The 25,438-nt window shown below is 43.0% G+C and overlaps 1 protein-coding gene across 1 annotated transcript in view; it reads left to right on the top strand.

Moving 5' to 3' along the window:
* The window catches only part of LOC308104980 (uncharacterized protein), a 66,292-nt gene that overhangs the window by 7,568 nt on the left and 33,286 nt on the right, over positions 1–25,438 (top strand). The window contains exons 3-18 of the mRNA XM_080455615.1: positions 6,808–6,910; positions 7,080–7,189; positions 7,709–7,779; positions 7,896–7,949; positions 12,008–12,096; positions 12,362–12,607; positions 12,878–13,066; positions 13,184–13,901; positions 14,661–14,732; positions 14,892–15,121; positions 15,310–15,437; positions 15,551–15,660; positions 16,794–16,873; positions 17,675–18,297; positions 18,407–18,420; positions 23,609–23,758. Coding sequence (XP_080311741.1) covers positions 6,808–6,910; positions 7,080–7,189; positions 7,709–7,779; positions 7,896–7,949; positions 12,008–12,096; positions 12,362–12,607; positions 12,878–13,066; positions 13,184–13,901; positions 14,661–14,732; positions 14,892–15,121; positions 15,310–15,437; positions 15,551–15,660; positions 16,794–16,873; positions 17,675–18,297; positions 18,407–18,420; positions 23,609–23,758 — 2,987 coding nt within the window. The remainder of the gene's footprint in view (positions 1–6,807; positions 6,911–7,079; positions 7,190–7,708; positions 7,780–7,895; positions 7,950–12,007; positions 12,097–12,361; positions 12,608–12,877; positions 13,067–13,183; positions 13,902–14,660; positions 14,733–14,891; positions 15,122–15,309; positions 15,438–15,550; positions 15,661–16,793; positions 16,874–17,674; positions 18,298–18,406; positions 18,421–23,608; positions 23,759–25,438) is intronic.

Here is a 25,438-nt window from a genome sequence, read left to right as displayed (position 1 = left end):
ACCTCCCCCTACAGGCTGCTATTATAATATGTTACTCTCTACCTCCCCCTACAGGCTGCTATTATAATATGTTACTCTCTACCTCCCCCTACAGGCTGGTATTATAATATGTTACTCTCTACCTCCCCCTACAGGCTGCTATTATAATATGTTACTCTCTCCCTCCCCCTAAAGGCTGGTATTATAATACGTTACTCTTTACCTCCCCCTACAGGCTGCTATTATAATATGTTACTCTCTACCTCCCCCTACAGGCTGCTATTATAATATGTTACTCTCTACCTCCCCCTACAGGCTGCTATTATAATATGTTACTCTCTACCTCCCCCTACAGGCTGGCATTATAATATGTTACTCTCTACCTCCCCCTACAGGCTGGTATTATAATATGTTACTCTCTACCTCCCCCTACAGGCTGGTAGGGCCTGTAAAAGGCCAATCAAAAAGAAGGCCATCAAATAAAACGATGATTTTTAAGTCCACAGAAATAATTAATTTAACTTGAAGTTTAAGGATGACTTAATTTTAATATAGTACAAGAATAGTGTAACTATCTGTAAAATATAATCCATTTATTTCATAAAATTATGTATTGGGTTATAGCCTATTTGTCTCAATATTTGTCACATTCAGCACTGGACTTCACTGACTGTAGGGGTCACATTAATCACATTAGAATCACAGATTAGAGATTTTATGTATTTCCCCCTATTTTCTGTATTTTTCACTATTTAAAATATAGTATTTCTTAATTCCCCCCCCCCCTCTCTCTCTGTCAAAAGTGTTGCTTGGCTTCCGCGCATTATAAACTGGAATATAGGCTTTAAATCTAACCTATCACTGGTTATGTGCAGCGTTTCACTTGATGTTGAATCTCAACCAGAGAACTGGTGTCTACCATTACCATATTGACAGAGGTGCACGCTGTGCGTCCTGACCGTCTCCACGCATCCATTCAGTAGCCTACCATCCCTACTCATGAGGCCTCCTGACTTTTGAGGCCCCAGGCGGTTGCCTAACCTTGCCTACAGTTAAGACCGCTACTGCAGTGCTGCTCACCGTCACTGCGCAGTTCCAGTGGGCAGCCACCAAGAAAGCTTTTTGAAGCAGCCACTAGGAAGCGACACAGCGTAGGCACCCTACGGGTCGTCGCATGCGACATGCATACTGTTATTTCGACTTATTATTATTTTAATGTTTGGTGACGGTGTTATAATAATGTATAACTTGTTTTTAAAATTTATGAGGGGAAGGGGAGAATGTAATCTGCCTGTGACCCTGTAAACATTGACTAGACAGTAAAGACTCATTTATATAGTCTACAAAGAACTCACCCTATAAAATTATATTTATACCCCGTAAGCTACTCTTTAAATAAAAAGCCTCATTTTATTTGACATAAAAGAGAAGACTGCGCTACCGATTATTTATCCCCAATCCAATGCTCTCCTATGTAGTATCTCCGTCTGCAGTGTTGCCTGGTCTGATTATTATAAGCCACATTGGGCTTATTTTTCTGAAGTTGCTTGTAAATAATGGTAGAACGGTTGTGAGCTTGTAGATCGTCTATTTTCAAATAGCCAACATATATAAATATGCTCATTGTTTAATGGACGACCGATATAGCTTTGAAGTGCTCGTGTGGACTTTTATAGTCGCTTCTTTTGGGCTTGTTTTCATAGACCTGGTTGCTTATTTCTCTCGCAAATTCTGGCAACACCGCCCTGACGCAGCAGCAGCCTCCTGTCTGTGGGGATTTTACACAGAGAGGTGCGCGCTGCGCTCAACTCCAATCCATTGCCGTCTGTGTGGAGTGTGCGCTCTTGCAGGTGGTTGTTTGGTGTTATAATAATGTATAACTTGTTTGTAAAATTAATGAGGGGAAGGGGAGAATGTAATCCTCATGTAACCCCCGTTACAACACCCCCGTTACTGTAATCCAGATTACACATTTTAAAATGTACTCTAAGACGTTACCGTTACGTTTTTTTTTTACTCTGATTACGTAACGGCGTTACATGTAATCCGTTACTTCCCAACCCTGTATACATACATATACATATACATATATAAATTAAATGTGTGTGTGTGTGTGTGTGTGTGTGTGTGTGTGTGTGTGTGTGTGTGTGTGGTCGGTCGGTCTTTTCATAGATCTATTTCGCTACGATGGGTGTTACTACCGCCCCAGGGCGCTAGTAACAAACTGCTTCGTAGGAGAGCACTGCAGGGCTACGCCTCTCGCAGAAGTAGGAGGAGAGTAGGATACGCCATTCTGTCTCCCAAATGTAGTTTTAGCAGACACGTAAAGCCGTGGACGTGGGAAGCGATTGCACGTTGGGCACAACCAGCTGCTACTAATCAGGGTTGCCAGATCTGATGGACAGTTTCCAGCTCAAGCACAACTTAAAACCAGCCCAATTCAATAAACAGCCCTCCTTAATTCGGTTATTTCTTTAATTATGCGTAGTCTGGTGACATGATCGAGGCTAATAATAACCCGCCAAATATTTTAATTTTAAATTTAAATTTGATTTAATTTAATAATTACATTTGGGCTTGTTTTTAACTTAACAAGCCCAAATTTGATGTGCCCGTCCAAGGCTATTTATTCCAGCCCAATGAGTTTTAAAATAGCCAAATCTGGCAACACTGCTACTAATGAGGGTTCACCGAGTCTCAGCTGTGTAGGAGGCTCTTACGCAAGCTGCGGAGGCAACGCATGACATGAAATCTACGTGCCTGCTAGGGTACTGCGCAGACTGTCTGGACACACGTAAGACCCGTCGTAGAACCTGCGCAGATGCTCAACGCAGCATCTCTACGAATCTCTTTGGGAAACGCGGCCAATGTCATTTAACAAAGGCCCAGTCCACAGCTGTTGTCTTTTTAATTAGCATTAATTACACATTTATTTTACTTGCAATCAAATATTTCGTTTTATGAAGTTTAATAATGCAGAATTTTTATGCAGTATGGACATTTCTGCTCTCAATTTTCTTTAGTTTTCTCTCTGTTTAAAAAGTTTTTCTCAAAACAAATCTCTAATTTTTTTTGGTTTTGTTTGGTTAATAAAGACTATCTGTCTGCCCACAAAAAGTTTGTAAACGTAACTTTGGTTGATCATTTCTCCCCTTTAATAATACCAATTGGTATTGTATTTTATATACATTTTATCGTTGATTAGTCACCTTTACAACGAGGTATAACGTGTAAGGCTTGTGCAATCGTGGAATGAGTAACAATCTCCCCCAATATGCTTCTGTTGGTAATCGGAAGCATATGCCCGCAAATGCCTACCATAGTGGTATATTTACGGCTCAGTGCTCAGATCAGGCCTACCGGCTCTGTAAGTTGCACACATTAACACATTCAGGCACACAGCCGGATCTGCAACCTGCAATGCCTCTTTTACCTCCTCTTGTTTGGTTCTCATTTGTCACTGAACTGTCAATCTGGCTAAATTGAATAATTTCATTCGCTGTGGGAGGGGTGGGCGTCTACTAGAGAGCACAGCCTCTGGTCTGAGAGGCGTGACCTCTCGGAAATAAGGGTGGGATGGACAGGAGGATGTACTGTAATCAGTGTTGGGTAGTAACAAATTAATAATAATATATTACTGTAATATTATTACTTTTCCCAGTAACGAGTAAAGTAAGGTATTATTCTGCCAAAACAGTAATATAATACCATATTACTCCCACAAAAAAGGCCTCGTTACTCGTTACTGATGACGAGCGTCATTTATTTTGCTCATTCATTCATTTAATATGTATGTACTCTCTCCGTCTCTCGTAGAGGCAAGTTGTCGCATCATGCAAAAATAGAGCAGATCTACAAGCTATCAACCTACGTCAACAGAGATGCTTTTTATCTTGCAGATCAGTTCTTTTTAGCACGCAGCCTGTGACGTAGCGCATGACCCGTATGCGACCGCCGCGTTGTGTATTTCTCCGCCGTTTTTTTTATTCAAAAAGCTCTCAAACTTCTATTTTGAGGCACAGAATTTACTTATAAGATATCGTTCGGATAGAATTTAGTTGTTTAACTTCATATATATGTTCAATTAATCATGACAGAGCCTATTTTTTTTTTTTAAATCAGAGAACCGGCAGGGGCAGGCAGTGACACGCATTGTATCCGAATAAAGCAACCTATTTTCGGCACGGCCCTTTCAGAAGTCCCCCTGCGTCACTTGTCTGGTGGTCGGGGAAACGAACTGCTGATGAGGAGAGGAAACAGTGTTCCTCTCCTCTCCTCTCCTCTCCTCTTCTCTCCTCTATATCATTGGTTCTTAAAGTGGGGTCCGGGGACCCCCAGGGGTCCTTGAGGGAGTTCCAGGGGGTCCCCAGCTAAATGATAGATTAGGCACCAAATGGACCCTTATGGGTCTGTAACTCTGAGAGTGTACAAATGTACAAATGTACAAATGTACACTCTCAGAGTTAAATTGACATAGATTTTACAATATAAATTGCGGTCCAAGTGATAGAAATGCCATTAAATGGGGGTCTGTAGCCTAATGCATGTCAAACTGGGGGTCCTTGAAATTAAAATGGTTGAGAATCACTGCTAGAGCTGTAAAAAATCTTCTCTTATGGGGGTCCCTGGCATATCTTTTGAAATGGGGGTCCGCGGGCTAATAAGTGTCAATTTGGGGGTCCTTGACATGAAAAAGTTTGAACCACTGCTTTATATCTCCTCTCCTCTCTCCTCCCCCCCTTGCTCTTTGGCTAATTGACTGGTGTAAGTCAGATATGTTGAAAAGGTTAAGAAATGTTCAAAAAGTTTACTTTATTCTTTCAGTTTTTGAGAGGCTGCAGCCAGTGTGTGCAGTTCAGATTGATGTTGTTCCTGTAAGGATAATTATTGTTCCAATTCCAAATATGGAATTTGCAGCAGCAAAATACTTAAAAGGATAAAGACTATTCTTTTCTATTGTTCCATTAAATTGGATTCAGTTCTAAAAGGCTAAAAACTGTACACGTATTTTCTTTTGCAGGGGGGGGGGGGGAGTAATATAAAGTAATACGTAATATATTACTCTTGATTCCAAGTAATAAGTAATATATAATATTATTACTTTTCAAAGGAGTAATAAGTAATAAGTAACATATTACTCTCCTAAGTAATATAGCCCAACACTGACTGTAATTAGATAACACTAGACCATACCCGGTGAAGGGCGCAGGCGAAAGTAGTTGCAAACTCTGGGTTATTGCACGTCCTGTCGCGCGGTTTCTCCCCCCCCCATCTCCCCTGGTCACCCCACTGGCCCGCACATCGGAGACGGAGACAGAAGAGCGTGTAGACGTTCGTTGCAACACCGGTGCTTGTTTCTCGCACATGATTTGGCAACGCGCAAAACGAAAGCGAAACCTAACTGCAGCATGCAAACCGAAAGCGAAACCTAACTGCCAGACCACAGACCACGACCCAAGACAGACAGAGGTTACTCAAATTATAGGAAGATTATAGGAAGATATAGGCAAACAACTGGAAAATCTAAAATACCCAATCATTCATTACAGTATGGTATATATATACACACAGAACATTATGACCAACGATAAGAACTGCAAAAAATCTGTACTTCATCATTTAATACTGGAAAAGTAGTGGCCAGCAGAGTGACAATCCAGAATGTCTCCCTCTGGAGCAGTTTCTTTAGTCTATCACCACCTCTAATGTTGTTAGGGATAACTTCTAAGGCAACGGCTTTGAGAGAGGAGGGGCTCCTATGACCCTTTTCATTATAATGTACAACCATAGGGTAATTTGGGTTGTTTGTGGTTGCGGGTGGCAGTTTTATTCTCACCAAATCTAACTTCAAAATCTTCTTTTTGTTCTTACCACATAAAAACAATCACATGGACATTCAAGGCGGTACACTACAAAATAAGTATTACAGTTAGCAAAATGATTAACCTTATACCTTATTGGAGAACACATCAGTAAAACTGTTGGTTTTATGTACATTGGTACAGTGACAACAGTGGCCACGAGAAGTTACCTACAGGTTTTTTAAGCCAAGAAGCCTTAGATGGTAAATGGTTGTGTACCAACTTATCCTGTAGGGTAGGGGCCCTCCTGTGTGTGTGTGTGTGTGTGTGTGTGTGTGTGTGTGTGTGTGTGTGTGTGTGTGTGTGTGTGTGTGTGTGTGTGTGTGTGTGTGTTTGTGTGTGTTTGTGCTTCAGTAGTTGAATGATAACCTGCACTTGTGAGCTAATAAAGTGAGTAAAAGTATTGGTAATATGGCATAGTTAAGAACATCATAAACTAACAGGGAGGGCCCGCAAAATTTGGAAGGCACCTCTTATAGGGATGCTTTTTGGAACAAAATTTAGCCAAAGACATTTGACCAGTTTACTCAAATCTGTCTGCTTGGAGATTTGGTTGACATGACACTGATAAAGATCTTGGTAACTGATCAAAAATAATGATTTCAGCAATTAGCATCAAAGTGTTTGAAGTAACAACTCATTGACAACTCTTACAGCTTCTCTCCCAAGGAACTTGTATCCAACATGGAACTTGTATCCAACATGGAACTTGTATCCAACATGGAACTTGTATCCAACAAGGAACTTGTATCCAAGGAACTTGTATCCAACATGGAACTTGTATCCAACATGGAACTTGTATCCAACAAGGAACTTGTATCCAACATGGAACTTGTATCCAACAAAGAGTTTCAATCTTTACCTTCACCTGCATGAATATACAGTAGTACAGGCTGCTGGCATGGACATAACATAACATGTCTTCATTATATTGCCTTGGTGAGCTGTTGTTCCTTGTTTTTCTCAGTGTTCCCAGTTGCATTTGGTTTTAACATTGATCCTGTGGTTTGGAAATCCTTGAGTTCACCTGGTGATGGATTTGGATACAAGGTGGTTCAAAGGCAATCAAGGTGAATAAAGACAGCATGGATTTGTGTGACTGAACACAAGACTAAAACACTGACTTCACACTCATTTCTCCCCATGATAAAACGTTTTCACAACAGTCATTAATTGGCACTGGATAAGTTTCTAAAAAATAAATTTCTGGATGTATTCAATATTTTCAACACTTTTCAGGTCACGGATTGCTCCCTTTAGCATACTGGTCAGTGCACCCCTTTCACAAAACAGGAGCGGCCAAATATATAAGTGTTCTACAGAGTCATGCAGCCCCATGTCTATTAAAGGTAGGCAACATTAACATCAACATAAAAAATCATTACATGATGTTCATTATTCAGTACAAATGGCCTCAGCCGCAATTGTGATTTAAAGTTACTTTGTAAACAACTTCAGTTTCTTGACAGTTTAAAAAAAGTAACGTGATTTGTGATTATTTTGTTTGCATTCAATCATTCATAAGGGACGGTGTCACTTTGTTCAAGTGGTGACTACATGATTTTAGAACAAAACTTCTATAATAATATTGGATAGATGTATTAATGTAAGGTAAAAAGTATTTAGAGGAATCCAGACATAATAAGATGATGGCAGACTACTCAGAAATAGATAATGAAGGTTTGACTGACGATGTAACAGGGAAGGGGTTTTATTTGTCTTATTTGTTTATTGTTTTAATCTGTTTATTTCTGCATGTATTAAACGTGTGGTTGTTGAGACCTATGATACTAAAATTACAATATCACAATATAAATTAATATGTTGACATTCATCTTTCCATCTTCCTTGTGTTATGTTTAATACAGTGCCAGATTTTGCAGTCCACATGTCCCTTGGCTTGACAATGACAAATGACCCTACCACAGGAAAGACAATTGTGAGTTAATTAACTGCAGTTATATTAATTGTAAATACCAAAGAGTCTTTGTCCCTAAGCATCTGTGACAGTGTAACTTCTCCACAAAACAAAAATATTCTGTTCTCCCATTCCAGGCATGTGGTCCAACCATTACAAGAGAGTGCACAACTATCACCACATACAACGGTGTATGTTTAGAGATAAGTGCAGATGACAGGGTTGGATCATCTGTGCCATCATCTCTTGAAGGTAAATACTGTATGTTGATTTAAATTCAAGTACTGACACACACACACACACATGCACACGTGCACGCGCGCACACACACACACACACACACACACACACACACACACACACACACACACACACACACACACACACACACACACACACACACACACAGTACTTCCCCCTTTTTCAACCTATCTTCATATTGTTCCTCACTAAGATGGTACCATTTTTGTCTCGGTCTGTGTTTCGGAGGAGGGCTGTGGACAGTTCCTTAATTCAAGAACAATGGCTTCTATTTCAACATGCTAACTTTCCAGGAAGAGAAATACTGTTGTTAGACGGGTGACGAAGTCCCCGTCTCTATCATAGAGGTATAATATAACTAGAGGGCGGATTGCCCCGCCCCCAGCTATCATTTCAATGAATGTGCTCAGTGGCGTTTTGAAGCACCCGGAAACCTGCCGGAAGTAGAATTATTGGTTTGATTTTGTACCTCCATAGAGTTATGAGCATGCGCACTAGTGTCCTTTTTGCGTTCTACGGCAGCCCGTGTGTCAAGGATTGAACGCGATATATTTATTAAATACACTCGAGATGCCTATGTATAACTAAATGCATATGTGTTTATGTATAATATGTTTACATATTTATATCTATATATATAAATATCTCTCAGCATGTTTTGCGCGTGCATGTATTTCTCCCCGCCTGCAGTTCCAGCTTTGGCCACTGGGGTGGCAGCTTCAATGTTTCTCAGCAACTCTGGGGGCTTGGTCTCTATACACAGCTTTGAGGAATTTGGCTTTAGCCCCGCCCCCCCAATAAGACCTTTTGGAAGTGCACGCCCACAATTCAACGTCAGAGACAGAGAGAGAGAGAGAGAGAACTGCATTTCAAGCACAGACACAGACACAGGCGCAGGTCAGGCAGGCAGGCAGGCTCTTGCTGCCTCGCCTGCCTCAAGCGCACACACACAGTTAAACTTAAAGGACTTTCATTTACGCATGTGTACATGTTTAGTTGACAACATTCTCTCTAGTGAAAACGTCAAAGTGTCAAGTTGCGTTCTCAATTTTTATTTTGCCTTTAGATGGTGACGCACCACTGATTGAAAACACTGTAGTGCGCAACTGATCTGTGGGTTGCCATGTCCGCTTATTATAAGCGATTTTGGGCTTGTTTTTCCTGTAAAGTTGCCTGTAAATATTGGTTGTTGTTGCGTGTTGCGGGTTTTTGGGCTTTTAAAGTGTAGTTACTTTGTTGATGTTATTGTTTAAACAGTCCTCAAACATGTGCATGCCAAATTATTGTATTTCTTTGCAGACCCCCATCTGAATTAATAAATATATATGGTGAAAATAGCCAATCTACAAGCTCACAGTGAGCTTGTAGATCTGCTATTTTCAAAAAGAAATAGTGAAATAATATTTGGTATCTATCTATCTATCTATCTATCTATCTATCTATCTATCTAGATAGATAGATGTATATAGATGTAGATAGATATATATCTATATAGATGTATCTATATCTCTATCTATCTATCTATCTATCTATCTATCTATCTATCTATATATATATATACATAGAAAGAGATATACATAGAGATAGAGAGATAGATATAGATATCTAGATAGATATCTAGATAGATAGATCTATATATACATATATATAGAGAGAGTATATAGATATAGATACCTATTTAAATATAGATAGATAGATAGATAGATTTAAAATATTATTTATTTTCAAGATCTTTTTGATCTACAAGCTCACTGAGCTTGTAGATCGGCTATTTTCAAATAGCCAATGTAGCCTACTGTAGTATAGGTTTAAAGTGCTAATGTAGTCTAGTCGCCTCTTTGGGGCTTGTTTTCATAGAACTGGCTGCTTATTTCTCTCAACATCTGTCCGCTATATTCTCCGCTATTTTTTTACTTCAAAAAGCTCTCTAACTTCTATTTTGAGGCACGGAATTTACTTATAAGATATCGTTTGGATAGAATTTAGTTGTTTAACTTCATATATGTGGTCAATTAATCATGAGCACATGGGATAGGCCTAACTTCTTCATACCACCAGCACGCAACATCCCACAGAAAACATTCTTTATCACGTTATACAAAAAAACAACATATAACATTATTAATATAATAGATTACATCATTAATACGAAATGTATTATATTATAATCATATACATTATAATACATATTATTATAATATATCACATTATAATATAACATTTTATTACAATAATTAATATAATATATCTCTGCTGTCCAGCAGCAACCAACTAACTCCACAACGCTCATTTTTCAGGAAATGAAAAAACAAAATATAAGTTTTTCAGGAAATGAAGAAATCATTCTATTAAAAAAATTAAAAGCAATACTGCCTCATCAAAGTTGGTATAGTGACTTTATATATTGTCAGATACTTGCATGTGTCATATATTATCACCACTTTACCCAAATCCAGCTCAAGTGGAGTTAAGAGTTTTGTCCAAACAAAGTTAGGTGGAGTTAGGTGTCTGAACAGCTGACAATAGCTCCAATCGCTGCTGAGGGAGAGGTTTCAAATGGGGCTAAATTCCTAAAAGCTAACAATGGATCTCCAAGTGTAACCCTCTAATTCGGTCTGCTGCTCAGAAGAATCACACAATATTTCGCCTCTGTTCACCATTTATTTGTAGACACTGGTGGGGACAGACAACATGTTCATGTCAGACATGGCAACATGGGTACAATACTCCAGCTCCGTTGCTCAAAGTATCCAACACGGAAGCAGAATTAATGAAACACACATAATTAATGTAAATGTAAATAGGCACACTGTACCCAACAAACAGTAACATTTAAATTCCCATTGAAAACGTTTCTCATACATTCTGAATACAAAACCCCTCCCAACACACACCTGGTGGGGACAGACAACATGTTCATGTCAGACATGGCAACATGGGTACAATACTCCAGCTCCTGTACACAAACACAATAACATTCAATTATTACAGGCTAAATGCAATGAGTAAAATGATACAAGTCAACTTAAATCAACTCTTGCACATCCATATGTTAAACAGTGTGTACAGATTACAGTTAATACAGGAATATAACACTTTATATGATAGAAATGGAGCGGAGTTGTAAACACCAGCCTACCGTTGCTCAAAGTATCCAACACGGAAGGAAGAGCAACGTCACATGCGCACATTTGACCACAGTGAATTACGGGTCCACCAGCGGAGGGCGCTGTTGTTCAGACAATGTATTATAAAGAAAATAGAATGAACAGAATATCTAGAGGGTGCATTATGTTGTCAATAAGCTACATTTTGACGAACTTCATCAAATAAAATAAATGTAAAACAACTCCTGTTACACTCTCCCCTCTTGAATTCGGCAAAATACCAAATGCCGCAGCATAACTCTTTGGTGCAAAAATTCACATGTAAACCCAGGTCACAATCAAACAGAAGTAACAACACCACCACAAGTATTTTGTCAAGCCATAAGGCTGTTCCTGTAGAACACACGGGAGAAGTATTCCCCCCAGCGATGACATAAAATGTGCCTGTATACACATCATCATACTCAAACCGTTGTAAACCGTTACCCCACACTGCTGATACTCAGACCTTAAAAGACCCAAAACTAAATAAAGAGGTAGTCCATGTTTTCAACATATGTCCCTGGCCTTATAGACCATTTGAGTGTTCATTGAAGTGACAAGCCTACGCACTGGTTTGACAATGCGACCCGCTCTGGTTCGGACAGCATGTGTGTTGTCAGTGAGGTGACAAGATGTGGGTGCATGTGAAGCAGTGGAGTGAGCAGTGAGGCGACAGGATGAGGCCACATTTGAGGCCTGTGAGTGAGCAGAGCCCGGTACCGTGCCAGCCACGCTAGAGACTGTTCCACTGCAGACCAAGCTGTCCGCTTCTGAACCATCCGCCTCCGAGAGACAGCTTGTATGCACCTCAGAATCTTCATCCACGCCACCTTCGCCAGGTGATCCGTCAGACCGAGAGGGTGGTACATCAGCAATCGGAGAGTCATCACCCTCAACTGGAAGCTGCGAGACCCAACGTCGAGTCCTGGTAGTCCTGTTCGGGCCCCTCACAGAAGCCACAGAATGGCCAGTGACATCATCACCGTCCGGGGTGGGAGTAGAAAGCGAGGCAGAAGAAACAACAGAAACACTGTCTTCATCATTCTCCGCCACAATAGGCAGGAAGTTCACACAGAGCAGCAGATTACGATGCACTACTTTGGTGCGACCAGTGACAGAGTCACGTATCTGTGAGGTGTGGGTTGCAGGATCGCTCTTCACCACTGTGTAAACCACATTCTCCCACCTATCAGCCAACTTCCTCCGGCCTCTCTCCCTCTTGTTCGCCACCAGCACCCTGTCTCCAGCTTCAACAGGTATACCCTTAGCCCGCCTGTTGTATATCTTAGCTTGCCGCCTCTGCTCATCACCAGTGTGCCTCTCGACCAAGACCATAGCCTCCTGGAGATCCCGTTTCAGAACTTCCACATACTTGGGATAAGACACGACATCCTCATCACGGAGAGCAGACTTGAAGAGCACGTCAACAGGCAGACGAGGCACTCTACCGAACATCAAGTAAAAGGGCGGAAACCCAGTGGTCTCATGAACGGTCGAGTTATACATAAATGTCAAAGTATGCAGCATCTGGGGCCAAGACTGCTTCTCACGGGAAGGGAGCGCCCTTATCATGTTCCCTAGGGTGCGGTTAAACCGCTCAACTGTCCCATTGCCCATGGGGTGGTAAGGTGTCGTACGGGACTTCTTAACACCTGAGAACTGAAGCAATGCAGCTATCAGCTCACTCTCAAAATTCGCACCCTGGTCAGAGTGGATCCGTTCAGCAAAACCATAGAAACAAAAGTAGCTGTCCCACAGTTTCCTGGCAACCTGCTTAGCAGTCTGATCAGGACAAAGGAAGGCATGAGCAAGCTTAGTAAAATGGTCGGTAATCACCAAGACATTGACAGGCCTGTTCTTGGAGTCTTCAGCCGTCCAAAAGTCAATGCAGACCAGTTGTAACGGTGCAGTAGTGGTAATGCTCTCAAGAGGAGCACGTGCCTGTGGTTCCGGCGTCTTACTCACGACACACCTCTCACAACACTTGACATAGTCCCTCACATCCCGTTCCACAGAACTCCAGTAAAACCTCTGCTTGACAAGATGGAGCGTTCTCTCCTGCCCTTGGTGACCAGCATCGTCATGACACCCACGCAGGGCCTCCTCCCGCAGGGACTGGGGCACCATGTACTGGTGTTTTGTCTTCCTAGTGACCGGGTCTTTACACACCCTGTGAAGGATCCCATCCTCAAGCACAAGTTTATCCCACTGTTTCAGGAGCTTCAAAGCACCCAGCGGCTCATCAGGCCTCTCACGTCGTGTAGGGCGACGCCGGCGCTCAACGAAGGAGATGACACGGGACAACTCAGAGTCAGCCCGTTGTGCAGCTCTAAGCTCCTGCTTCGGAATGGAAGGCAGAGCATCCTGACCTACATTGGTGACACTCTGGATATGACTTGCCAGCGTAATGGCCCTGACTCTGGCGGCTGCATCCCAATCGTTGTGACTGTCAAGGACAGCGGCAACCTCAGCACTCGACATGGAGCAGAAGGTGTGCATGGAGTCAGGGAGAGTACTCGCTTTCCTGGTTTCCATCTCCTGGCTGTTTTGATAGATGGTAGACCACCTGAAGGCATCCTGGACCTCTCCACCAGACAGCTGCTCAGACTCACGAATCAGACTCTCATACGGTTCACAGAGGAGGCGCTCACCGATGCCGTGGCCTGCAAAGGGTTCCCTGCTGAGGGCATCCGCTACCACATTCTTCGACCCAGGCACATACTTGAGATCAAAGTCATATGATGCAAGCTTGGCCACCCAGCGCTGCTCACACGCATCCAGCTTCGGCTTAGTCAGAATATGAGTAAGGGGGTTGTTATCAGTCCATGCCGTGAACACATGTCCCTTAAGCCAGTGGCTGAACTTTTCACAAACTGCCCATTTAAGAGCCAGAAACTCAAGACGGTGGGCAGGATACACACTCTGTGACTTGTTCAATGATTTACTGGCAAAAGCAATAGGACGTGCTCTGTCTTCCCCAGGAGCCACTTGTGAGAGCACAGCACCTAAACCATCTGTCGATGCATCAGTTGACAGGATGAATGGGCGGGAGAAGTCGGGGTGTGCCAGCACAACGTTAGCCAGCAAGGCATCCTTCAAAGCCTGCACAGCCTCCTCACATTCAGGTGTCCAGTCCGCTGGAGCCAGTTTCCTGTACTGCTCTCTGCGTTTATCTCGGTCTTCCCTAATCCACTTCTTCCTCTTCTCCTTTGTGCCAGAGGTCAATTGGAAGAGAGGCTTTGCGATACTGGAACAATTGGGAATGTAACGCTGATACCACATCACGAGGCCAAGGAATGATTGAATCTTCTTTGGAGAAGGTGTCCATCCATCAGGAAGCATCAGGTCTGCTTTCGTGACATTAGCAATGGCCTCAACTTTGGCAGGGTCCGTAGATACACCTCTGCTGTTGATGACATGACCGAGGAAATGGACAGACCGACGCAGCAGATGACACTTTTTAGGTGCCAATTTGAGGTTGTGTGCACGCAGTCGTTGGAACACCATCTCAAGACGCTCCAAGGCCACGTCCTCATTGGGCGCAAAGACCATCACGTCGTCCAGGTAGCAGAGTAGAGAAAGGAAGTTCTGGTCCCCAAAGATGCTCATCATCATCCTCATGAAACTGGCAGGACTATTGCACAAGCCTTGAGGGAGACGATTATATTCGTAAAGACCAGTAGGTGAGGAGAAAGCAGTAAACTTCTTGTCATCTTCATGCAGCGGAACATTATAAAATCCAGAAGTGAGATCCATCGTGCTGAAGAGTGCATTACCCCCCATGGCCGCGAGGCAGTCAGCCTGGTGTGGAAGCGGGTAAGCATCCTTGACTGTGCGGGCATTGAGCCAGCGGAAATCAGTGCAAATTCTCAGATCCCCATTCTTCTTCCACACGAGGACCAGAGGGGAAGCAAACTCGCTCTTGGACTTCCTGATGAGAAGTCAAGATTCAGGTTACCAAGACCACATTGCCTCAGAGACTCAGTCATGTCAGAAGACTGAGAGGACTCTCCAGAGCCGACATGTTGACTTTTAGAACAGACACGTGCACTGTCCGCCGTGTCCATATCTTCCAGTGCCGTACATGGAGATACATCTGCCAACTTGGCATTCCTCCTTAAGGTGATGGGGTTGTCAGTAGGGTTAATAATCTTCATCGGAACCCAACCGTCACCCCACAAGGGAGTGACGACACGACCGACCAGAATGTTGCGGGCATAGAGTGGGACTTTGTGGGCTCGACCACAACAGTGCAGCCGGGTGGACCACGTGATGCAGCAGGGAGCTTCCCCCATACAAGGTGCTCATGGCCAGGAAGTAAAGTGACGGCCCGGTGGAGCTTCACAGTTCCAACAACATTGGGGACCTCTTCTCCCACCCAGCGATGGACACCAGCAAGCATGGCCAGGAATCGAACACGGTCCCCATCGGAGCACCCTGGTTCGGACATCATTTCCCAGTACTTCTCAGACTCTTTGAGCCTCCGTATGAGGTATTTGATCACGTTAGTGCCTATTATTAGGTCATCGGTCTGCCCAGGGACAATCAACGTGGGCACATTCACCTTACGCCCATATACCTCAAGCTCCAAATCACACTGACTCTTTGCATATGCTTTCATGCCTCCACATCCAACCAAAACAACATTAGTGTTCCGTAGGTCATCACGGCTTAGGGAGCCAGCCTCAACCATAGTGTCAATGGCGGTCTCACTTATAGAGCACGCCATGGAGCCTGAGTCTAGCAACCCCCTCACAGTTGTGCGTCCATTCACAACGACTGGGGTGTAGAACAAACTGTCACTGTCCTGCAAACGCTGCGTATTCTGAATAATAACTTTGGAGTGGCTAGGAAAAGCCTCACTCACTGCCTCATACACCGATTGGAGATCTGGGATCTCGTCAAGGGACTTGTCGCTAGAGCCCACACTTCTCCCCTCGAAATGTGGGCGAGCTAGTTTCCCTGGTGGGGGGGAGCTGAGGCAGTTGCGGTGACGGCAGACTGAGAATCAGGGGATGAGGAAGCAGGGCATTGTTGTTTCATGTGGCCTGGCTGGTGACAGATAAAGCAGAGGCGATTGAAGCGGCAATGAGCGATGGTTGAGTGGGAGTGCTCACCACAGATCCCACATGCACCTTGACCTGAAGATGTCCTCCTTTGCTGTGACTGTGACCCCCCGTGGCCACGGGGAAGAGAACTGGGAGGTGGGTAGGCATGAGAGGCAAAACCTGTGCGTGGTGCTGGCGATAGGCTACTTAAGACTTGGCTCAGCATCTCTGCCATTTTATCCATGCTGGTCTGGAGTGAGGCAGTCTCCGTAGCCATCTGATATGGTTGGACATTCTGCTTGCATGAAAGCATCAGTGGACTAGGCTTGCCCACTGGCTCAGATGTGAGAGGCTCACTCACAGCAGCAACCATCTGCTGGGTGTTGCAGTGTGATGGTGCCGCTCTCGGTCTGGACCGCTGCTCTCGCTGAAACTCATCAATCCTCTCTTGCACCTCCTTGGCTGTCCATTGGTCAGTGAGTTTGCTGTTGAACTTCATAGAAAGAGACTGGTTAGGGCAATTTCGCACAAACATCATGGCCACTTCCTTGCTAATATTGTCCATTGTCCTCCCTAGACGTCGAAGACTCTCATCTGCTACATCCGCAGCCCTATTGATACGCACCCAATAATCAACAGGGGCCTCATGGGGTTCAGGCAAGGTGTTGTAAAAGTCCAACAGAGGCATACAGGAATATGAAATGTCACTGAAGTGCTGCTTCAGGATGGTATAGATCAAATCAGGTTGGTGGACAATGTCAATGGAGGGATCGCTGCGTAATCCAATCCTGACAACGTCTTTGGCTCTTCCCATAAGCCTAATGAGTATCTCATGTGACTGCTCAGTGACAACAGTATTCCTCCTCCTCAGATATGCGGACACCAGCTCAATCCACTCATGAATAGAACATCTGTCAGCACCATCACCACGGAAGACAGGTGGCTCTCTGGTGTCAGACTTCATGACTAGACTGAGCTGAGAAAGGTCAAGTGTAGCCTGGTTGGAAGACTGACCGAGCATCTGTGTCGCACAGTAGCCATCACCATGGAGCTCTGCAGCATGGCTGGGCGATGACCCATAGACATGAGGTGGTGTAGCATAGCTGATGGAAGGGCCGTAGAAATGGGGCTGTGTAGCATGGGTGGGAGGAGGACCGTAGACATGGGGCTGTATAGCATGGGTGGGAGAAGGGTTGTAGGCATGGGGCTGTATAGCATGGGTGGGAGAAGGGTTGTAGGCATGGGGATGTGTAGCATGGCTGGGAGAAGGGTTGTAGGCATGGGGCTGTGCAGCATGGCTGGGAGAAGGGTTGTAGGCATGGGGCTGTGCAGCATGGCTGGGAGAAGGGTTGTAGACATAGGGCTGTATAGCATGGGTGGGAGAAGGGTTGTAGGCCTAGGGCTGTGCAGCATGGCTGGGAGAGGGGTTGTAGACATGGGGCTGTGCAGCATGGCTAGGAGGAGGGCAGTAGACATGGGGCTGTGCAGCATAGCTGGGAGAAGGGTTGTAGACATGGGCTTGTGTAACATGGCCGGGAGGAGGGCAGTAGATGTGGGTCTGAGCAGCATGGCTGGAAGAAGGGTTGTAAATATAGAGCTGAGCAGCATGGCTGGGAGAAGGGCTGTGGGCATGGGGCTGAGTGACATGGTGGGTAGAGGGGCTGTGGGCATGGGGCTGAGTGACATGGCTGGTAGAGGGGCTGTGGGCATGGGGCTGAGTGGCATGGTGGGTAGAAGGGCTGTGGGCATGGGGCTGAGTGGCATGGTGGGTAGAAGGGCTGTGGGCATGGGGCTGAGTGACATGGCTGGTAGAGGGGCTGTGGGCATGGGGCTGAGTGGCATGGTGGGTAGAAGGGCTGTGGGCATGGGGCTGAGTGACATGGCTGGTAGAGGGGCTGTGGGCATGGGGCTGAGTGGCATGGTGGGTAGAAGGGCTGTGGGCATGGGACTGAGTGACATGGCTGGTAAAAGGGCTGTGGGCATGGGGCTGAGTGGCATGGTGGGTAAAAGGGCTGTGGGCATGGGGCTGAGTGGAATGGTGGGTAGAAGGGCTGTGGGCATGGGGCTGAGGGGCATGGCCGGTAGAAGGACTGTGTGTCTGCGTTGTGTTGTTGCTATATGATAAGTCAAAAGACCTTGGTGCATTGTCCTGACTACTGTGTGGCTGTGCATGTGTGTATTCACCATCAGACGAGAGTCCGGCTGTAATAGAATCACCAATTTGTCTAAACAGCTCAGTGGTCAAAGCACCAAATTGTTTAAATGCATCGTCTGTGACATCATTACCATCATGAAAGGGAGTGGAAAAGGGCAGGGCAGCCTCAACATCACCAGTAAATAACACATGTTCACTAACATCTTGTGAACCAACTGTTCCTGGTTTAACTGAAACATCAGGTAAAAACCTGTCCCCTTTACTCCCCTCTGACATCACTGATCAGGTACACACAATGCACTTAAAAAAAAAAAAAAAAAAAGAGCACAAAAATAAACAAATGCCCAATGTAATAATAATATCAATGCGGCAAAAAAACATCTACTATTGAGCAAAACTATTTCAGAGGACCTGTCGTCATGTAGGCGCAGCAGTTGATGATGACGAGCAATTAAGCTGATCTTCTTGAACATCCGGGTCACGGCACCAGTTGTAACCCTCTAATTCGGTCTGCTGCTCAGAAGAATCACACAATATTTCGCCTCTGTTCACCATTTATTTGTAGACACTGGTGGGGACAGACAACATGTTCATGTCAGACATGGCAACATGGGTACAATACTCCAGCTCCGTTGCTCAAAGTATCCAACACGGAAGCAGAATTAATGAAACACACATAATTAATGTAAATGTAAATAGGCACACTGTACCCAACAAACAGTAACATTTAAATTCCCATTGAAAACGTTTCTCATACATTCTGAATACAAAACCCCTCCCAACACACACCTGGTGGGGACAGACAACATGTTCATGTCAGACATGGCAACATGGGTACAATACTCCAGCTCCTGTACACAAACACAATAACATTCAATTATTACAGGCTAAATGCAATGAGTAAAATGATACAAGTCAACTTAAATCAACTCTTGCACATCCATATGTTAAACAGTGTGTACAGATTACAGTTAATACAGGAATATAACACTTTATATGATAGAAATGGAGCGGAGTTGTAAACACCAGCCTACCGTTGCTCAAAGTATCCAACACGGAAGGAAGAGCAACGTCACATGCGCACATTTGACCACAGTGAATTACGGGTCCACCAGCGGAGGGCGCTGTTGTTCAGACAATGTATTATAAAGAAAATAGAATGAACAGAATATCTAGAGGGTGCATTATGTTGTCAATAAGCTACATTTTGACGAACTTCATCAAATAAAATAAATGTAAAACAACTCCTGTTACACAAGCTCACAATGCATCACAACGTGTGAATTAATGCCCTGATGCTTCATGACACTTATTATATAGGCCTACATAATAAACAGGACATTAAATATTACAATAACGTCTGCAAAGAGGGGTTCACAGAGTTGGAGTTCCTGTTTCTAAAACGTTGTTGATATTTAGTATGAGTTATTGGTTAATATATTGATTCTTGTACCACAAGTCCATCTGTGCTTATTATCAAGATGTTTTACTGTACCAACTCTTAACTCTCTCAGTGCCAAGCCCCGAGTTATCCCGAGTTTTAGGGTTATACCCTCAGTGCCAGAACGAGAAATCCAGAGTTTTTTTTTTTTTTTTTTTGAAAAAAGTGTTCAGAACCCAAGATATCATTATCTGAAGATTTGCAGCTCCATCCACTCTTTGTTTAACCTATAACTGAAAAAGGCTGTATCTCGCTTCCTAAGCAATTTTTTTTTACTTTGAAAAAAAAAGAGAAAAAAGTTGGCACAGTTCTCAATATTTTTTTTTTCATTGGCACTTTAAATATTGAAATAGAATCCCAATCAATTGTAATGTAAACATTACAAATGTAATAACAAATTCTAAACAACTTCTTATCAGGTAACAACTACATATTCTTGTAACTCATGTCTTGCATTACCAATGCTGGCCAAATCAATCAACTACATGGCAGAAAACACAAGCATCACACATCCCACTACCCACTACATGCCTGACCTCGCAAAAAAACTACTCCCACAGACGTACAGGGACTGACCTGCTTCACACTGTCACCCGTCTACACATGACATCTTATGTCATACGTCCTTGTTTCTATTAGCTTGGAATCCCCATTGATGATGTCATTGGTAGGCAAGTTTGTGAACTATCCATAGCACACCAAAGAGACACAGTGTGAGTAGAAAGACATTGTGACATCTTATAATGAGCATTAGTGAGGATCAATTATATGAAGGTAAGGTTGAGAGTAATCTCTCAAGAACAGCTTCTGCACTGCGTTGGAATCTGTCGGGGAGGTTCGTCATAACGAGTGCGCATTCAGATCAGGAAGTAGGCCGCGCTTTACCCAATCACATGTAGTGGGCGGGATTCACATGTCCGTCGATCTTTCCCCCTCGAAACAAACCGAAACTAATTTAACAATAGCGTCCGCGGAGCAGACAAAACCACGGAAATATATTCACATTTTAACTTACTCTTTCATCATAGAAACAAGTGGGCTTATAACCAAAACGATCCATGTTCTCTGGGAGAAGTGGTGTTAGTGTTCCGTGTAGAAATATTGTTAGTGGGAATGAAAACATAGTCGCACCAACCGGAAGTGATGCGCTGAAGGCGCATCACAAACACCGGTTTCCTTGTGCTCTGGTGTTACGTTATCGTCCGCCCAGAGCCAACAGACATAGAACAAACAGCAGAGGGCGCTGTTTTTCATTTTCAGTTGGCGATGGGTTCCCAGATTGGGTTGAGAGTGGGTGAAGTGCTCCTTAAAGAAAATACTGTAATATCAATATTATGTAAAGGTTGCAGAGAAACAGCAGAGTACAACAAACAAAAGATGACTATATGACCTTATTCTTTTCTTCTTATCTTTTAACAGATTGTCCTGGGGGAGCAGATATTGCTTTCTTACTGGATGGCTCAGGCAGTGTTTCCCCCTCTGATTTCATACAAATGAAGACTTTTGTTAAAAGTGTGATTAACACGCTAATGACAAAAACTACACTCCCACAGGTGAGACTAGTATAATTGGTCAAGTAAAATTCCAACTTTAAGGATTTTCCCCCAATACGTAATCCACGTATCTCGAGAACCGTTCGACCCACCGACTGCAGTGCCCGGTGTCGAGTCGGCCGGATCGGCGGTTGTCCAGAACCACCAGAAAAGGCTCTGGCTGTGGCCCAAATGGCCAATTGATTGCCATGGAAACCCCTGGCTTAGCTTGATTTGGAAAATTCCTCACACCTGCAGAATACCCCACACCTGCCATTTCATTAGTTAGTCAGTCCAATTCTCATAGTCACTTTGCACAGACATTCTCCACACATTCTCCACAGTCGTTTACCACACTGCGCAAGGACTTTCCACTACTACCGATCCCCCCATATATAGACATATCCATATATGGGCATAAAAGGGATACAGGCAGACAGACATACAGAGATCTCCATATAGCCACAAAAGGGACACAGACAGACAGACGGTTAAAACGGGTGCTATGACAACAGGTGTGGGGGGGGGGGGGGGGGGGGGGGGTAACAGGGGGTCCCCAGAAAAATGTGTTAATTTAGCATCACAATCATTTTAACCAATATTAACCATTATTTTATACTTTGGCTATTAAAAAATACCAGATCTACAAGCTATGAGCTTGTAGATCTGCTTTTTTTTTAAACCTCCCTGGCACAAAATATTTTTTAGATGGGGGGTCAGCAGCCAAATACATATCATTTTGGGGGTCCTTGACATGAAAAGGTTTGAGAACCACTGTTCTTAAGGGCCAAAGAGACCAGGGAGGGTACTTTCCACATTATAGACCAAATTATCATGACATCACAACCAAAATGTATTTCCGGGTAGATAATGGCAGTATTATTCACTAACCTTATATCTGGAAGAACAGGAACCTTATGATATTGTTATGGACTATTAGAAATTAGTATATTATTTTGTTCTTAATATCCACATATCCACATATAGACATATATAATGTTCTGGACTCTTCATTTTTTATTGTGTAGATAACGATAGACATTCTACCCAGAAATACGGCTCCACACGTTTGTTTACAAACATTCTGATCTGGTCTATTTACATATGGGTAAACCACAACTGCAAACATTTGATAAACCAATTAAAATGACTGTTACTGCAGTACGGACCAGCTGAGTTCTAACATTATTATGATATTGTAGCTCCTCTGTTAAATGCATATGGGGAAACACTGCACTTACAATATATATTAATCACTTGTTAAATCATGATTTTTTTAAAAGCAAATCAATGTCTTGAAGCATGATTTGTTCTCTTAAGTTGTAACTATTTTTGTTAAATAAAATAGTTTTGTTAATTCTAGACACAGGTACAGTTTGCTTTGAGTAAAAAGGAGCATGGATTTATTGCAAAAAAACACAAATACTATAAAGAAAAATAACATAAACCCACCAAAATGTCTCGTTCTACATTTCTCCTTTCCTGAGATATGACTGATTATGTTATTTTGACCATGACCTTGATTGTGACCTACTGATCGTTCCCTCCAAGTCTGGCCACCCAAATGACTTTGTTCACAGATAGAGGGAATTAGATGGCAGAGTGTGATGTCACATGGGTGACATGGCAAAGGATGACATAATTTAATCTAATTAACATCCCAATTACTGATCATTCCCACCACCTTCCTTTCACAAAAGTTATTTTTTTTCATGATTTAGTTCACAGACAGGAGTGATTCGAATAAACAGCCATGCATTGCTGTGGACATGCTAATAAGCATCTTGCACCATACTGTAGGTTCCAGGTTTATAACAGGATTCAGATTTCAGCGCGGCAAAAAACTAAACAACTACAGTGTGATACGTAACTACAAGAGTTATACATAAAAACTCAGTGTTAGACAAACGTCTACCAGACGTTTGAGAACAAAACTAAACTAAACTAAACTAAACTAAACTAAACTAAACTAAACTAAACTAAACAGTGAATTCAATCTTTTTCTATTGTACCTGTGTTTGCAGTTTGCAGTTGCCCAGTACTCTACAGACCCCTACATCCACAATTATTTTGACAATTTTGCCACCTCAGGATCTTGGCAATCTCAAATTGATCGTATTAGTCAACAAAAAGGAGGGATGTTTACAGCTAAAGCAATTAGACATGTTGTGTAAGTACCCTTATATTGACAACATAACACAAATGTCGAACATTTTATGACAAGAGTTTAGCATGAACGTTTTTATTTTATTTTATTCCAACAGCCAAGGTGTTTTTCAAGAAATAGAGGATCCAGACCAAATGTGAACAAGTTCCTGATAGTCATTACTGATGGAGCGTCTAATGATAGACAAGACTTATCTAATGCTGCTGCCCTTGCTGCAAGGGAAGGCATTGTTCGATTTGCTATTGGGGTAAGTTGTTAGTCTTACTCATCATTTAAAAATGTATGTACTAAAAGGAAAAAAACGTTATGATGAAAACCAGAAATGAATTCTAATTTCCACATACCTGTTGCTTACAGTATAGCATAAAGAGTACAGGCCTGTAGTACAGACTGAGCTAACAATGTCCAACATGATTGCCACCGCGCCTCCGACCAAGTGGAGCTTACTATGTAACCGTGCTCGGGTTGTGTGTGTGTGTGTGTGTGTGTGTGTGTGTGTCTCTGTGTTCATGCACTGCCTGTGTGTAGCCGCCAGAGTGCGCTGCCTGTGTGTAGCCGCCAGAGTGCAGGAATTTAGACAATGCTCTGATTAAAATGCACAACATCCTGCAACACACACACACACACACACACACACACACACACACACACACACACACACACACACACACACACACACATACACGTTCCGCGTGGTTTATGAGGACACTGTGTTTTTTCCTACATTATGCGGACACCACTTTCCACTGACTCTACAGTGTAGTGGGGGGTACCAAAAAATCCAGTTTGAGCCACACAACACGAATCTCACTTCAGATTTTCAATAATCACAACAGAACTGAAAATACAAAATCCTACATTATGAGGACACTGTTAATGAGATCCATAAGCTCCGCCCATGACTCAAACATGTATTATTGGGACTGATGCTGTTTGTAAGGACAGTACACACAAAACAACCACAATCACTATAGTGAAAGTGTTGATGTTTTTATAAAGCTGCCAGCTCTAGATTAATTCAGCAAATGTATAGTTAGCAATTGCTTTTCACTTATATGTGGGTTGTCGACATTACCTCAATGCCCTACTTCAAGGAATGGATGTTGCAATTGAACATTCACAACAATACTTGCCTCATGGATGTTGTCAGCATGTCTATGGTTACTGTATATCTGGCAATTGAAATCAGAGGAACTATTACCTGTACAACCAGAAATGTCATATATGCTGACATGCCCTTGTGGTCTTTCCTGTGTTGGCCAAACAAGTAGAGCCCTCTAACACAAATAAGTGAATACAAATCCAACATCACAACCAAAAAACCCAGTAGCCCTACGCTTCAACAAAATGGGACATACCGTCGCATCACTTAGATACGTAGGAATAGAAAGGGTACAGCTGCCATGCATAGGTGGAGATATCCATAACCTTCTCCACAGAAGGGTGGCCTATTGGATCTACATCTACCGCACACTGCAGCCCGATGGGCTCAATGAGGACTATACCTATCAGCGTTTCTGTAAACCCTCTGAAACACAAGGTCTTTTTATGTCTGGAGGACTGCAATAGCTGGACTCTGCTTTTCTTCATGTTACGATGTCTTTACTGATTTTTAACCAGACTGTCACATGGATTAAATGAATATTATGGTTCTATTATATATTCACTATGGATTGTTGCCCCTTTGTCCTTAAATGTGCCTCTAAGGTACCGTGATTATAGTTCTTCCTCACCTTTATTACTGAATGTAGTCTTTGTGCCCCTAGAGCAGATTGCTAAGCCTCAAAGTAAAACGTTTAAATAAAACATTTATTTAAAAATGAAAACTATGTCTAGCTAACATGTGTTTATACTTGTATGTCATGTGATGGGATTTCCACAAGTAATTATTTATTCATTCACAGATGTCGTTAAAAGTAATCTACTC

The sequence above is a fragment of the Gymnoscopelus braueri genome (genome assembly GCF_963280865.1).
Source record: "Gymnoscopelus braueri genome assembly, chromosome: 17".
NCBI lineage: Eukaryota > Metazoa > Chordata > Actinopteri > Myctophiformes > Myctophidae > Gymnoscopelus > Gymnoscopelus braueri.
The sequence above is the reverse complement of the archived record's forward strand: the minus strand, read 5'-3'. Positions and strand labels throughout refer to the sequence as shown.